Here is a 17,233-nt window from a genome sequence, read left to right as displayed (position 1 = left end):
TAATGTGGTGCTGAGGATAGAACTCAGTGCCTCTCAAGTGCTGGGCGAGCCCCACCCCAGCCCACATTTCATTTTGGGACAGGGTCTCACTCAGCGCCCCTGCTGCCCTGGACTCACTTCCTGCCTGAGCAGCTGGGACTGCAGGCGTGGGCTGCCGAGCCCAGCCGCCTGCGTCTCCTTCATCCTCAGCACCTTGCACCTGGGAGGGCCATTTCTGGCACGCTGCTTTCTTCTGAAACAAGGACCCACCGACTGTGAAGCAGAAAGGAGACTTCGCCAGACGCTGAATCTGCTGGCACCTGTGGACTCCCAGCCTCTCGAAGTGTGAGAAATGGCTTCCTATCACTTAAGAACTGCCCACTGTGCAGTGTTCTGTTACAGCAGCTGGAACGGATTGAGACAGTCACCTTCTAAAGAGACAGTCATCCCTCCAAAGATGGCCACAGAGGATCCCTCGTCCAGCTCTCATACTCCGTGGGGTATGCCTCCCCTTTTCCTTTTTTTTTTTTTTTTTTTGGTACCAGGTATTAAACCCAGAGTCACTTAACCACTGAGCACATCCCCACATCCCCATTTTCTTTAGCTTGAAGCTGTGAGTTAAAATTGTCTCCTTCTCCCTCCATTTTCTGGCTCGTAACTTAATTGAGGACATCCCTGAAATGTTTTTCTCTTTTTGACAACACTGAGGGTGGAACGTGGCTCGCACATTTTTATTTTGAGACAGGCCTCATGCCCGGGATCCTCCTGGCTTTGCTCCTGAGCTGCTGCGTATACGAGGTGTTCTCTGCTACCCCTGGCTTCCTTCTCACCGAGAGAAAGGGTCGTGCTTGGCCTCCGTCTTGTGATTCTCCTGCCTCAGCCTCCCCAGGCACTGGGCCACTGCTCCAGGCTCTTGGGATCTTTGGGCTTTGTCTGTTTCTCTGGTGCTGGGGATTGAACCCAGAGGCACTTACCACTGAACCACATCCCAGACTTTTTCTTTCTTTTAAAGACAGGGTCTCACCACATTGCTTCCAGCCTCGCCAAGTTCCTGAGGCTGGCTTCAAACTTGCAGTCCTTCCTGCCCTAGCTTCTTGATTGCTGGGATTACAGGTGTACACCCCCACTGTGCCCAGCTCTGTGTAGCTTTTGAACAGTAGGAATTTATTGTCCTAACCTCTCTGGAGTCTAGAAGTCCAAGCTCGGGATGTGGGAGGGTTGGTTCCCTCTCAGGACCTGTCGGGAGAATCCCTTCCAGACCTTTCACCTCGCATAGGTGGTTTTCTGGCAATCTGTGGTTTTCCTTGGCTTGCAGCAGCGTGAAGCGGCCTCTGCCTTCATCTTCATGGGGTGCTCTTTGTGTGTCAGTCTGTGTCCCTGTGTCTGCTCCCTTTACTTCCTTGGTACTGAGGACTGAACCCAGGGGCAGCTTGACCACTGAATTATGTCCCCAGCCTCAACCTTGAACTTGTCATGAATAACAAAGGTGCTTCCAATACCCCTGGGAACTCTGTGCCAGGAACCTGAGACAAAGACCGAGTAGCTACTTCCTGTTGTCAAAGGCAAAGCCAAGAGCAGTTGCAGCTCAGGAGTACGGCCCTCGCCCAGCATGCCCGAGGCCCTGGGCTGGATCTGCAGCACCACACGCACGCACGAGTTACAACACATTGTAAATGGAATTGCCTTTTATTGCCAGGCAGCAGTGGCAGACCATTAATTTAAAAATATAAATATTTTTAGTTGTAGATGGACAGCATACCTTTATTTTATTTATTGATTTTTATGAGGTGCTGAGGATCAAACCCAGTGCTTCATCTGTGCTAGGCAAGCGCTCTACCATTGAGCTACAAACCCAGCCCAGCCCAGTGAATTTTGTAAGGTGAAAACAAGGAAACGACAGTAGGAAAACAAACAAGTAATCAGTTAGCATCAGAGGACTCATTTGTAAAGGTTAAAGCAGAGAGGACTTCTTTATTATGCTGACTCAGGCAGACCAAGATTACAGGTGTGTGCCACCACACCTGGTTATAAATTTTTTTTTTTTTTTTTTTTTGCTGTAGATGGACACAATACCTTTATATTATTTATTTACTTATTTTTTTTTTAATGTGGTGCTGAGGATCAAACCCAAGGCTTCACATGTGCTAGGCAAGGGCTCTACCACCGAGCCACAATCCCAGCCCTAAAAAATATTTTGACTCATTGTTTTGTTCACATTTTGAATCTTCCAACCCGTCACCACGAATGACCTTGATCTAGCTTCCTAGATCACTTTCATTCACAGGACTGTTCCCAGTGGGAATTTTCATGGCTGAAAGTTATCTGCTGGAACTGCAGATCCACTGTCACATCCACTGGGCTTCTATCTCCTGTGCACCCTCACATGTTTGTTTAAGGACGTGGACAGAGTGAAGGCTTTCCCACAACGCTTACATGCAAAAAGCTTCTCTCCACTGTGAGTTCTTTCATGTCTTTGAAAGGAACTGCGAAGACTAAAGGCTTTCCCACATTCCTCACACTTGTAGGGTTTCTCGCCGGTGTGCATCCGCATGTGTCCCTGAAAGCTTGTGGGGTAAATGAAGGCTTTCCCACACTGCTTGCACTCGTAGGGTCTCTTTCCTGTGTGTGTGTGCTCATGTATCTGAACATAACTGGAACAACTGAAGGCTTTCCCACACTGCTTGCACTCATAAGGTTTCTCTCCAGTGTGGGTTCTCTCATGCGTTTGAAATGCACTGAGAAAAATAAATGCCTTCCCACAGTCCCTGCACTTGTAAGGTCCGTCTCCAGTGTGCGTTATCTTGTGTCTTCGAAAGTTTTCCAGAGAAATGAAAGCTTTTGCACATTCCTTACATTCGTAGAGTTTCTCTCCAGTGTGATTTTGTTCGTGTCTTTGAAAGGATTTGAGATAACTGAAGATGTTCCCACACTCCTTACATTTGTAAGGCTTATCTCCATACTTACAGCCATAGAATTCCTGTCCAGGGTGAGAGCGGATGTGCCTCGTAAGGGATGAATGAAGCATGAAGACTTTTCCACACACACTACATTCATATGGTTTTGCTCCAGAAGTTTTCTTGGTCACACTGACACTTGGAATCTGGTTGAGGGTTTCTCCAGACTGACCACCTTTACTATCACAGAGTCTCTGTACCATATGACTTCTGTAAAACATTAGCACATTAATAATGTTATATTTACATTAGATCCCAGTTTTATTATTTCCAGAAAAACTTCAGGTTTTCTGCCCTGTCTGAATTTTTCTTAAGTGATGGGCTGAACCCTGGGCCTCATGCATTTTAGGCAAGCACTCTCTCACTGAGCTACACCCCAGCCCTGTCGGAACTGTTGGAAAGTGAATATACGACAGCTGGGGATAAGGCTCAGTGGTACAGTGTTACTGGAATATGTAAAGTCCTGAGTTTGAGTCCAGAACCCCCCACACACAAGTGAATATATTCAATACTCTGCAATGGGCTTCTCTATAACATCATATCATATGCTATTGCCAAGTAAGATATTTTTCAAACATGGACCATCTATGTCATTTAAGAAAACGTTTTTGGGCTAGTGTGCACAGTGGTGCACACCTGTAATCCCAACCACATGGGAAACTGAGGTAGGAGGATCTTAAATTCAAGGACAGCCTGGGCAACTTAGTGAGGCCCTGTCTAAACATAAAAAAGGGTTGGAGACGGGCACAGGGGCATGTGTGCCTGTAATCCCAGCTACTCCAGAGGCTGAGGCAGAAGAACCACATGTTTACGTCTGGACTTGGCAAGTTCAAGGTCAGCCTCATAAAAATAAATAAATAAATAGTAAATATATTGCGTTCATCTACAACTAAAAAGAGAAAGAAAGAAAAAGAGCTAGGTGGTGAGGAAGATAGCTCAGTGGTAGGGGAATAAGTTCAATCCTCGGTACCACCAAAAACCAAAACAACAGCAACAAAAGGGCCACGTGCGCAGCTTTGTGGTAGAGTCCCTGGCTAAATGCCCAGTACTGCAAAAGAAAAAAAAAATTTTTTTTGTGAAAATTTCTAAGAAAAAAATCAATTTGAGGCTGAATTTGTTTGCTTGCTTTAAAAAAAGTCATACTAGCTGGGCACAGTGGTGCACACCTATAATCCCAGTGCTTTGGGAGGCTGAGGCATGGGGATTAAGAGTTCAAAGCCAGCCTCAGCAAAAGCAAGGCCCTAAGCAACTCAGTGAGACCCTGTCTCTACATAAAACAGAAAATAGGGCTGGGGATGTGGCTCAGTGGTTAAGCACCTCTGAGTTCAATCCCTGGTACCAAACAAACAAAATAAACCAAAAAAACTCTAAAATATCATATATACTGGGACTTTTTTTTCTTTCTTTCTTTCTTTTTTTTTTTTTTTGAGTTGTAGATGGACACAATACCTTATTTTACCTATTTATTTTTATGTGGTGCTGAGGATAGAACCCAGTGCCTCACACGTGCCAGGCAAGCGCTCTACCACTGAGCCACAACCCCACCATGCTGGGACTCTTTTGAGGGACATTCCTTTCTCTGGTACATACAACTCACCTTAGATTTCTCCTCTGGATTTTGTACTCATCTTTGATCTTCTGGTCTTCACATATATCTCCTAAAATACAGATCCAGAAAAATCATTTTAAGTTTTTAGGAATTACAGCAACATTACCAGATCTTAGGTCCATAATGAACTGATTGTGACTGGTTTATTTACCAGTGTATTTACTTTTCATCTTCTTCATCTTAAAATAAGAATGAACAAGATACACCCACCCTATAATTAACCAAGTGAAGGGATGACATCGCCCTTACCCACAGAGGCCAGGTTCCGGAAGGTTTCCTGCATCACATCTCTGTAGAGCTTCTTCTGGGAAGGATCCAGCAGAGCCCACTCCTCCTGGGTGAAGTTCACAGCCACATCCTCAAAGACCACGGAGTCCTACAGCACCCACATATGTGCACAGGGTGAGTGAGATTCATAGGGCTGGAGGCCTCTACTCAAATTCCTAAATTCACACACAATTCCAAACATCTATTTTTTGCCTTGGTCATCAGTTTATCTCTGTCCACACTCACTTCTGGGACAAGTGGACTTGCAGTTATGTTTTACTATGGTCACTGCAAGTTCTATTGGTCCTATTGGAAGAAGCTGGGCATGGTGGCACATGCCTGTAATCCCAGTGACTCAGGAGGCTGAGGCAGGAGGATTCCAAGTTCAAGGCCAGCCTCAGCAGTTTAACAAGGCCCTGTCTCAAAAGACAAAAAGGGCTGAGCATGTGGCTCAGTGGTTAAGCGCCTCTGGGTTCAATTCCTGGCACCAACGAGTGAGGGAAAACTTAGAAAAATGAAAGAAACCCTTCTCATCAATTTTTTTTTTTTTTTGTGAGAAATTTTTTCATCTCAATTCTTCTTCCTTTTCTTATTTTTGGTACTGGGAATTGAACTCAGGGGCACTTAACCACTGAACCACATATCCAGCCCTTTTTATTTTTCATTTTGAAACAGGGTCTCACTCAGTTGCTGAGGCTGGCTTTGAACTTGGGATCCTCCTGCCTCAGCCTCCCAAGTCACTGCGTTGATGACTGTCAGAACTCTTATGCAGAAATGAAGGAAGAGTCAACTGAAACCTTCCACTGCCCTTTGCTACGCATTTCAACTTGACCATAATCTAGCGGTTTCAAATAGAATTTCCAGAGAATCTGCTGTGCATTTGCACAGGGAGACTAAAATAAGAGCAGCACTTTTCACAAAGCACAAAATAAACAAACCCCCACAGCATCACCATTGGCATGGATGAGTGCATGAGCAGATGAGCAGATGAGCGGCCTACGGACTCGGGTATTAGCATGCGCAAAACATACCAAAGAAGAAAACCTACCGAAAAACCCCTTAAGCATAACTGCAGGGGTGGAGGCAGCTCAGGGGTAGAGCGCTTGCCTGGCATTCACAAGGCCCTGGTATCCATCCTGAACATGGCAGCTTCTTGCCTGCAAAGCCTGTGGACAACTTATGGCCATCAAGTGTGGCTTCGGGAGGTGTAGGAGGGTGCTGGGCTCCTAAAGGGAAGGAGTCTGAAGACACCTTCGCGTCTGCGTGGAGGCCACGCCCGCAGCTGACGGCCTTTTGCGGTGGGCTGCTCATTCCTGAAGAGCCCACTTGTAAGCAGCAGCATAAATGGCCTTAGGCAAAATGAGCACATACCGCTGCTGCTCGGAAGCAGGTGGGAGCAGAGGCCCAACTAGTGTTTGACAGGAGTCCTGGAAGTAGCAACCCTTCCTTACCAGATACGTTCCAGGAGTTTAATCCAGATGCTGGGCACAGATGGATCTGGAGAATATCATGCTAAGGGAAATAAGTCAGTCCCCAAACCCAAAGGCTACATGTTTTCTGTGATATGTGGAAGCTAAACACATTAAAGCAGGATGCGGGGGAGGAGAGAAGTTCAGTGGATCAGACAAAGGAGAATGAAGGGAAGGGAGGGGGATAGGAACAGGAAAAATGGCGGAAGAAATCTAACATGATTTTCCTATACACACCTATGAAATTACCTAAGTGAACCCCACCACAGAACCTGTCACAAGAATGGGGTCCTAATTAGAATAAGATATATCCTGTGCTTGCATAATTTTATCAAAATGGATTAGTCATGTATTAACTGAGAAGAACCAATAAAATAAAATTGAAAAAAAGATGCTGGGCACGGTGAAACACACCTGTAATGTCTGTGAGACTGAGGCAGGAGGACTGCAAGTTCAAGGTCATCCTAGGCAATTTAGCGAGGCCCCCTAAGCAACTTAGTGAGACCCTGTCTCTAAATAAAAATGCGGATGTAGCTCAGTGGTAGAGCACCCAGGGGTTCAAATCCCAGTATAAAAACAAAACAAACAGTGGAATAGTAGGAATAATCACATTTTCATTAAAAAAAAATTGTGGGGATGTACCAGGGATTAAACTCAGGGACACTCAACTACTGAGCCACATCCTCAGCCCTATTTTGTGTTTTATTTAGAGACAGTGTCTCACTGAGTTGCCTAGTGCCTCGATTTTTGCTGAGGTTGGCTTCGAACTCTCGATCCTCCTGCCTCAGCCTCCAGAACTGCTGGGATTACAAGCATGGGCCACCATGCCTGGCTTCATGAAATATTTTTTAATAATAGTTTTTAATCTTTCAAGGTCCTGTTTAACGTACATGGGGCCATGATAACTAATTTAACCAGGCATAAGGCAGGAGTAGCCCCATTTTTTCAAGCCAATTTATAAGTGCGAAAGATTTGGTTTTGGGAGCCTGGGGGTATAGAGCATTTGCCTTGGAAGCAATAAGTCCTAGCACAGCAAAAAACAAAACAAAAGACACAACAAAGGAAAATGCAACTAAAAATTTAAAATGGAGATCCAAGATGGCGGACTGAGGTTGCATTCCTTGTCACTCAGTAACTCGGGTTTCAAGCAGAGGAAATCTGTTTCTCTGTGAGGCAGTCCTTGCTGCTTATTGATCCCCTGCTGTTCACCCCTTTTGTCCACCTTGATCACCCACAGTCTGCCAGCACATCAACTGCAGATTGCTCACTGACTAACGCCTACCATTTGCCTCTTGCCTGCCCATCGCCTGCCTTTCACCTACCCATCACCCACTGCTCAAGGTCCACCTGCTGATCATTCACTGGTAGCCTGCAGATCGACCCCAGACCGCCAACGGATTGCCAGCTGCCTGCTGTTGCCTGGAAGTCCAATGTCACAGTACCTGCAGGTTTGGTTACACGTGGCTGCTGCCATTTTGAGACAACAGCCAGGACCTTCAGGACCCCTGCCCAACTGACCACACCTAGCCTCCAGGACCCTTCAACCAGACCAACTGCACCCCACCTCCAGGCTGACCACACCCACACCCTGAGCTGCAGCTCCCCATTTGCCAACACATTTGGAAGTCAGAGCAGCCATCTTGGATTATCCTGGAAGTGTTAGCGCCCATCTTTGTGTGGGGCAAATCCCATCCTGAGATGCCTGCTGGCAGATCCAAGATGGCGGACTAGAGGGAGGCTGTGTTCCTTGTCGCTCCGTAACACCAGTTTCAAGCAGAGGATATCTGTTTCTTGGTAAGGCAGTTTTTGCTGCTTATCGATCCCCTGGTGTTTACCCCATTAGTCTGCTGTGATGAACTGCAGTCTGCCAGCATATCGACGCCTTTTTTGAGTGCAGATTGCTCACTGTCAGGCATCTATCATCCGCCATTTGCCTGCCTCTCGCCTGTCCATCGCCTGCCTTACACCTACCCATCACCCAATGCATGAGGTTCACCTTCCGATCTTCCGACAACAGTCAGCAAACTGATCGCCGACCACCAATGGAGCACCAGCTGCCTGCTGTCGCCTGGAAAGTTCACTGTTACAGTACCTGCAGGTTTGATTACACGTGGCTGCCGCCATTTTGAGACAACAGCCAGGCCCCTGGCCGGACTGACTGAGTCCTGTCTCCAGGATCCCTCAGCCCGACCGATCACTCCCTGCCTCTGGGGCCCTCACATCGACTGACTGCTCCCTGCCGCCAGGACCTCCAGACCAACTGACTGCGCCCTATCACTGGGACCCCAGACCGAATGATTGCACCAGGCCTCCAGGATCCCACAACCACACCAACACACCGGACCTCCAGGACCCCTGCCAGACCAACTGCATCCTGCCTCCAGGACCTCCCTGACCACGTCCAACCCTGAGCTGCAGCTCCCCATTTGCCAACACATTTCGAAGCCAGAGCGGCCATCTTGGATAATCCTGGAAGCCTTAGCTTCGATCTTTGGGTAGGGCAAATCCCATCCTGAGACACCTGCGGGAGGCTTGAAGCTCTTTGTCAGGTACCTCTCATGCATTAGGCTACTGAACACTGGGAGGTTTCATTAGTATATACTGTTATACTGTAGATTTTCTTTTTTCTCCTTTTTAAAAAATTTAAGTTTTTATTTCTTTACTTTTCTTGCTCTCTTTTCTTTTTGTTTACCTGTTCCCTCAGAGTCTCTTTCTCCCTTTTTTGCCTGCTAACATCCGATTTCTTTTGATTACACTCTCACCCTTTCTATTTTCTAGAACTTCTGTATATTCTTTTCTTATCCCATTAACAGCCACATTCTACATCCCTCTGCATCCTCTTTGTCCTACATTAGAAACTGTAGACCTTATTGCAAACCTGTTTGTTTTACCAAAGATAATATTTGAACTCATTCTGTTTATTATGACAATTTTGTTATTGTCCCCATAGGGGTTATTTGGTCTAGGATTGCATAGTGTCTGATTTGGGCACTGCTAATATTGATCTCCCCTTAAAGAAAGGGTTTTGGAAACCTATAGGGCCACTATAAGCCTATAGGGGGAAATCTGCAATACCCCAGATCTGCACTGCTAGAGGGGAAGATACATGAACAACATGAAAAAACAAGGGAAGAAATGATCCAAACAAATCTAGATTCTATATTAATAGAATCCAATGACACTATGGTAGAAGAAATGTCAGAAAAAGACTTCAGATTATACATGCTTAAGATGATTCGCAAAGCAAAGGATGAGATAAGAGAGCAAATGCAGGCAATGAATGATAATACCAATAAACTGAAAGAGCACCTGCAGGAAGCAAAAGATCATTTCAACAAAGAGATAGAGATTCTGAGATGCCTGCTGGAGACTGGAAGCTCATTGTCAGGTACCTCTCTTGCATCGGGCTACTGAAGACTGGGAGATCTGAATATTATATGACTATTATAGTATAGATTTTTTTTTCTCCTTTTTGAAAATTTTTAGGTTTTTATTTTTTTATTTTTCTTGCTCTATTTTCCTTTTGTTTAACTAGTTCCTTAGAGTCTCTTTCTCCCTTTTCTCTTGATATAAAACTTCTTTTGATTACACTTCACTCTTTCTATCATCTAGAACTTCTATATACTCTTTTTTTATCCCACTAAGTTACATCCTACACTCTCCCCATCCATTAGAAACTGCAGACCTTATTGCAAATCTATTTGTTATACTGTAGATAATAATTAAACTCATTCTGTTTATTATAACAGTATTCCTAACATCTTCATAGGGGCTATTTGGTTTAGGGTTGCATATTTTCTCTACTGGGCACTGCTAATATTGATCTCCCCCTTAAAGAAGAGGTTTTGGAAACCTATAGGGTCACTATAAGCTATATGGGAGAAACTGCAATACTCCAGATCTGTACTGCTAGAGGGGAACATACATGAGCAACATGAAAAAACAAGGGAAGAAAATGATCCAACAAACCTACATTCTATATTAATAGAATTTAGTGACAGCATGGTAGAAGAATGTCAGAAAAGGAATTCAGTATATACATCATTAAAATGATTCATGAAGCAAAGGATGAGATAAGAGTGCAAATGCAGGCAATGAATGATCACTCCAATAAGCAGTTGAAAGAGCAACTGCAGGAAGCAAAAGATCATTCAACAAAGAAATAGAGATTCTCAAAAAAAAAATCAAACAGAATCCTTGAAATGAAAGAAACAATAAACCAAATAAAAAACTCAATGGAAAGCATCACCAACAGACTAGATCACTTGGAAGACAAAATATTAATCTTGAAACTAAAGTTGCCCAGAGAAGATGATAAGAAATCATGAACAGAACCTCCAAGAACTATAGAACATCATGAAAAGACCAAATTAAGAATTATCGGGATTAAGGAAGGCACAGAGAAACAAACGAAAGGAACAAACAACCTATTCAATGAAATAATATCAGAAAACTTCCCAAACCTGAAGAATGAAATGGAAAATCAAATACAAGAGGCTTACAGAACACCAAATGCATAAAATCACAACAGATCCACACCAAGTCACACTATAATGAAAATGCCTAACATACAAAATAAAGATAGGATTTTGAAGGCTGCAAGAGAAAAGCATCAGATTACATATAGGGGGAAACCAATACAGATATCAACAGATTTCTCAGCCCAGACCCTAAAAACTAGAAGGGCCTGAAACAACACATTTCAAGCTCTGAAAGAACATGGTTGCCAACCAAGAATCCTATACCCAGCAAAACTAACCTTCAAATTTGAAGATGAAATAAAATCCTTCCATGATTAACAAAAGTTAAAAGAATTTACAAATAGAAAATCTGAGCTACAGAACATTCTCAGCAAAATATTCCATGAGGAAGGAAATGAAAAACAATGTCGGTCAGCAAAGGGAAGAACTATCTTAAAGGAAAAACCAATCAAAGAAGAAACCAAGTCAAGTTAAAAACCAAAATAAGCCCAAATGACTGGGAATACAAATCATATCTCAATGATAACCCTGAACATCAATGGCCTAAACTCATCAATCAAAAGACATAGACTGGCAGATTGGATTAAAAAGAAAGACGCAACCACATGCTGCCTTCAAGAGACTCATCTCATAGATAAGGACATCCACAGACTAAAAGTGAAAGGGTGGGGAAAAAATCTACCACGCACACAGACTCAGTAAACAAGCAGGGGTTTCCATCATTATATCAGATAAAGTGGGCTTCAAGCTGAAATTAGAAGGGATAAAGAAGGACATTTCATAATGCTTAGGGAACCATAAATCATGAAGACATAATGATCATAAATATTTATACCCCAAACAACAGCGCATCCAGGTACAAACAAATCCTTCTCAATTCCAGGAACCAAATAGACCACAACACAATAATTCTGGGTGACTTTAACACACCACTGTCACCACTGGATAGACCTTCCAAACAAAAACTAAACAAAGAAAGCATAGAACTCAATACCACAATCAATCACTTAGACTTAACAGACATATATAGAATATTCCATTCATCAACAAGTGACTACACTTTCTTCTCAGCAGCACATGGATCCTTCTGTAATGTAGACCATATGTTATGCCACAAAGCAGCCCTTAGTAAATGCAAAAAAAATAGAGATACTACCTTGTGTTCTATCAGATCATAATGGAATGAGAGTAGAAATCAATGACAAAATTAAAAAACAGAGCTTTTTTTTTTTTTTTTAACTCGGGATTGAACCCAGGGGTGCTTAGCCACTGAGCCACATCCCTAGCCCTTCTTGTGTTGTATTTAGAGAGAGGATCTCAGTGAGTTGCTCAGGCTGGCTTTGAGCTCCCAATCCCACCTCAGCCTCTGGAGCCTCTGGGATTACAGGTGTGCACCTCGCGCTGGGCTTGAAACTCTTAAAGATTCTGATACCACCGTTTCTGGGTGACCAGCTCTGCTTCCTCAGATGTTGAAGTATAACACCAGAGAAACACGCCAAAGAAAGCATATTGAGCAGGTTTTATTTAAAGGTAGTAACACAGACTTCTCCCGGGAGGGGAAAGGGGGTTGTGGCTGATGTTCTGGTATCTCCAGAAGTGAAGGCACCCTGCGCCTTTTATAGATTAGAGGCTCCTTTATTCTCCTGCTCTCTCCCCCCTTATCTCTCTCCTTCCTGCCTACAGGATTAGGCCCAGGAGATGCCAGTGAGGTGGCAAAAGGTGAGAAGCAGATGGGCAGGGGAGGGTCAAATGGAGCCATTCAGGCAGGTAGGGGCCCCGGGGCATTAATTAATGATTCCCTATCTGCAGCTTTTGGGAGGGGTGATCAAAAGGGCCCTGGAAACACTGATGTTCAGCCTCCCAGGGGTGGTCTCCAGCTTCCCAGACTCAGTGGCCTTCAGTCCTCCAATCCACCCCATTAATAATTTTGGTTTCAATTCTACAGACTTTTGACCTTGGTTGAGTAAATATCATGATTGTGCAGGGCTGGAATGTTGCAGGTGAAAAGCCAAAATAATGCTGGGCGATCGGAGACCTTCTAGAAAAATAGTTGTTTTTTTTTTTTTTTTTTTCCCACTACTGGAGATTGAACATAGGGTTTAGCACATACTAGGCAAGCACTCTGCCACTCAGCCACATCCCCAGTCCTTTTATTTTGAGACAGTGTCTTGTTCAGTTGCCCAGGCTGGCCTTGAACTCAGATCCCAAGTAGCTGTAATGAAAGGCGTACACCAGCAGCCAGCTCTGTTCTCTTACTGTAGACGCCAGTCACAGCCTGGGCCTCCAGAACTTCTGACTGGCCGATTGGCTGTGAACTGGGGTTCCCAGGCCCGCCTCTGTAGGCTCGATTAACTGGTAGAGTAGCACACGAACTGAGACACTCAACGTCTACGGACACTATTTTTTCCTTCGAAGTGCCCCGGACCTGAACCCAAGGCTTTTGCACATGAAAAGCATGAGTTGTACAGCTGAACCGCATCCCCAGATGTAGGGGTGAACCCGCCATCCCCAGATGTTGGGGTTGAACCGCATCCCCAGATGTAGGGGTGAACCGCATCCCAGATGTTGGGGTGAACCGCATCCCCAGATGTAGGGGTAGACACAAGCCAGTGCCTAAAAGGCTTGATGTTTCTGAACTAAGAAGACTTTTCAAGAATGCCGGGTGGGGGATCGTTCAACAGGGGAAACTGACCAGCCACTTCCTTTCCTCCAATCTTCAGGTGGGGACCACAGCAGGACCGTCTTGGTTGTGAGGTAAAGTCATGTGCTCCCGTGGTGGAGGAACCAGACCTGACCAGGAAGTGAAATTATAAGGACATGATGATGAAGAACCAATGCCTGGGGAAAGGGTTGATTTTCCCCCTCCTCTCTGTCACCCTCTGTCAGCCTTTCTTTTGGAACCTGATTAACCATGGGTCCCTACCTGTTGGATTATATAGCTGTAAATGTCCCTGTGACAGGCTTTCAAGGCCAGAGAGTCAACAGGTGCCTGTGAAGAGTTGTTTCTCTGTGCTTTGGAACTCCCTGAACTCGGTAGGAATGCAGGTGCACTTGACCGCTAGTATAAATGATAGGTTACTATGCCAGTTAACTGCTGTCTAACCTCCTAGGCTTAGTTCTTTTTTAGGAATTTAATCTTATTTATTTGTTTTTAGGGGGTGCCCAGGATCATACCCAGCGCCTCACCCTGCTGCTGTCCCACTGAGCTGCAAACCCCAGCCCCCTCAGTTCTTAGAACAATAGCTCTCAGGGAGGTAAACTCAAGTCACCTTGAGTCACTGCTGTCTGTGGGGAAGGCCACTTCCGATCACTGGCAGGTGTTACTGCCTTCTCCACACCCGTGAAGTGCTTAGGGTGAAGTCCCTGTGCGTGGTGTTTGGTCGTGTAGGCCAAGAATTCAAACCCGCCAATGTTGTAGTGATTAAGACACGTCATCGATTTCCTACAAGAGCCGGTGCAACCTGCTTACAGCAAGGCCCCCGCCACACCAGGAAGCAAGCACCGAAGCGAGCCTCCTCCCACACTGAACCCTTGTACCTCCGAACCCCTTTGATCTGCACTTTAAATCAAGCCTGCAGGGCTGCTCTTCGTTAGAGTGAGCCTTCTGGATGACTGGTCCACGACCCTGCTTTAACAATCTTGCCTTTTGTCTTTTTTTTCTGATGTACAAATTTCACGGTTTGATTTCGCACCAGCCCATCCCTTTGAAGGGTACCTGTTCCCTTGCCCATGCTGAACGTGGCTGAGATGAGACCTTACAGCCATTGGGAGCCGGTGGAGCTGGCGTCTGAGCTCAGGTGTACCAGCACGGCTGTGCGGCTGTGGACACCAGAGTTGATGGGATGGTGACCAAGGGCATGGAATGGCGTGGACTTCAGTAACTGCTCACCTGCTTTAAACCAACACCTTATTTTAGCCCTGCTGATGAAAGTGTAGGCTGGGTGCAGGGGCACACGCCTGCAATCAGGGGCTCGGGAGGCTGAGGCAGGAGGACTGCAAGGTCAAAGCCAGCCTCAGCAACTCAGCAAGGCCCTAAGCAACTTAGCGAGGCCCTGTCTCTAAATAAAACACAAAACAGGTCTGGGGATGTGTCTCAGTGGTTAAGTGCCCCTGGGTTCAATCCCCACTGCCTGCACTAGTACTACCAAAAAAAAAAAAGGTAGACTGGACTCCTGATCCAAGGAGAGGTAGGACAAAGCTCTCCCATTAGATGTGATGAAAGCAGAACCCCGCTCCCTCTGAGACCTTAGGTCCTTGGTTGTGGGAGGACTGGCGAAGGTCGAGGTTCAGGGGTCCGTGTCCCCAGACTGAAGCCTGCATGTAGAACAGATAATACATTAGTTTCAAAAAATGTTCCGAGTCCGGTGCTGGTGGACACGGGAACTGAATGGGCCTTGATATGTGGTGATCCTGACCGATTCTCAGGCAGGTTGGCTGCTCTTGACAGATCTGGGGGAAAGCGGGGAGTTTGCGTGGCACCGCTCAGGCTGTGGCCTGGACATCTGCCGCCCTCCCCCAACTGCTGTTCGCAGTCCATACCGATACTGGGGGGCATCCTAAAAGCCCCTGCTGTTTTGCCTTCAAACAATATTGGCTCCCTAGTGTCCATCAAGACAAAAGGGAGACTTCGTGTGAATTGGCATGGGGGGTGTGATTACAGGAATTAGCTAAGGTGACCCCTCCTCCTGATGCGGCCATTCCCTGAAGGGTCACCACTTAAGAAGCCTCAGCTCCCACTTGGGAGCATATTGTGCACTAGACCTGATATGCCTTCTTCAGCATAGACAGAGCCCTTGAGAGTCAAGACCCCTTGCCTTCAGGCGGGAAGGCCGGCAATGGTGTTAGTGTTGGCTCAAGGGTGTCTCCAGAGCGCCCCCATGTGTCATGGTACGGTAGTGCAAGATCGAGAACCCGGCCCCAACCTCTGCCCTTAAAACTACCCCCCTGTGTTGATGATGTACTTCTGACTTAGGAATCTTTTCCAGCCCTCACCGAGGCAGCACTCATGCTTCTGACTCATTTTTAAGGAAGAATATGAACCTTTAAGGCCCCAACAAAGTGCAGGGTCCTGGCTTCTTGGTGGAATCGCTGGGCGTTGTGCGATCGGTTCTGATCAAGTAAGACAAAGGGTTGTTCGTCAGGTGTAATAGATGGAGCTCAGGCATTTCCACTCCCTGACACGGTGAACAAGTGCCAAGAGTTCTGGGGGCCTACGGGGTTATTGGAGGGCTCTCAACCCTCCTCTGGCTCAGTTATTATGGCCCCTATGTAGTTGGTGGAGGGTACAGTGTGGGGCTGCACGGACGGGCACACTCAGGCACTTAAACCAGTCCAAATGTGTGCTCAACAGGCCCGAGCCCCTGGGACCCTGGACACACTGAGACCTGCTGAGCTTATCATCCACGCCACTCGGGATGGCTTTGGATAATTTGGGCTCATGGCAGCAAATCAAATATGACCCCCAAATTGGATTTTGGTCACATGATGGACTGCATCACCAGGGAGCACCAGTCCAGGTCACGCCAGCTAGACACCCTATCAGTCGATGGCTGCCCACCCACGGCCAGGGCGTGTCGTTGGGAGGCTCAGATGGCAAGCACTGCAGAGGTGGGTCGGTGCCTCCGACAGGGCGGAGACGGCACGTGGCCTCTCCAGCTTAGGGCTCCAACAGTTCCTGGGACCCTTTCGTCTATAGCGGAAAAGACAAACTGCCAGAAGTCATGGCTTCGCTTCCCTCCCCTGTAGAAGGTCAACCTCCAGCAGCAGAGGGCCAGGTACGCGGACAAATCAGCAAAAGGAAGTCCCCCGAGAGTGGAGCGCCGTGGGACTATTGTGATGGGCTGATAGATCTGGCTCCATTGATATTATAGGCCAGACAGACTCCATTTTGCCTGAGGCCTGGGGTTATAGCTCAGTTGGTAGAGTGCTTGCCTCCCATGCACAAGGCCCTGAGTTCCATCCCCAGCACCACACACACACACAAAAAAGAAAGAAACATTTTGCTCTGAGACTCCATGTTATGTCGGAAATAAGCTTCTCCCATGGGAACACCCCACCTCTGAACCCATCATCAGTTACTTAGCGTGACATGTTTAACAATACAAAATGACAATTCTTATGTAATGAAAATTGCTCTCTTTTGATCCTATTGCTCCTAAACAATGTACCATGTAAACGGTGATTGTGTGGATGTTAGTAACCATTCTGTAGTTTGTACCTAGGTAAGGGTCATTTTGACCCACTTCCCCCTCTGTTGATGATCTCATGATGTTAGTTTGCAATTTTGAATCATAGCAACAGACACTTATGATTGATGTGATTTTTGGTATAAGAACCCCTACAACCCTGTGATCGGGGCTGTTCTCCCAATAGCCATTTTTGGGGCATTGTGTGAGACAGTCTGCTGGCTGGTTTATTAAAGACTCTCAAATTTGGACTTCTCAGTGGCGATTGGTCTGTTCTTAAGTTGCGCCC

The 17,233-nt window shown here is 46.1% G+C and overlaps 1 protein-coding gene across 1 annotated transcript; it reads right to left on the bottom strand.

The window, feature by feature from the left end:
* Nucleotides 1-2,341: 2,341 nt before the first annotated feature.
* Nucleotides 2,342-14,194, bottom strand: LOC124968082 (zinc finger protein 791-like). The gene is made up of 5 exons (XM_047530447.1): nt 14,029-14,194; nt 12,990-13,111; nt 4,792-4,918; nt 4,531-4,591; nt 2,342-3,143 (listed from the first exon to the last, which is right to left on the bottom strand). Exons 1-5 carry the CDS (start codon nt 14,192-14,194, stop codon nt 2,342-2,344), a joined length of 1,278 nt encoding a protein of 425 aa, XP_047386403.1.
* Between the last annotated feature and the right edge of the window lie 3,039 nt (nt 14,195-17,233).

This window comes from Sciurus carolinensis, chromosome 17, assembly GCF_902686445.1.
Source record: "Sciurus carolinensis chromosome 17, mSciCar1.2, whole genome shotgun sequence".
Taxonomy (NCBI): domain Eukaryota; kingdom Metazoa; phylum Chordata; class Mammalia; order Rodentia; family Sciuridae; genus Sciurus; species Sciurus carolinensis.
The sequence above is the reverse complement of the archived record's forward strand: the minus strand, read 5'-3'. Positions and strand labels throughout refer to the sequence as shown.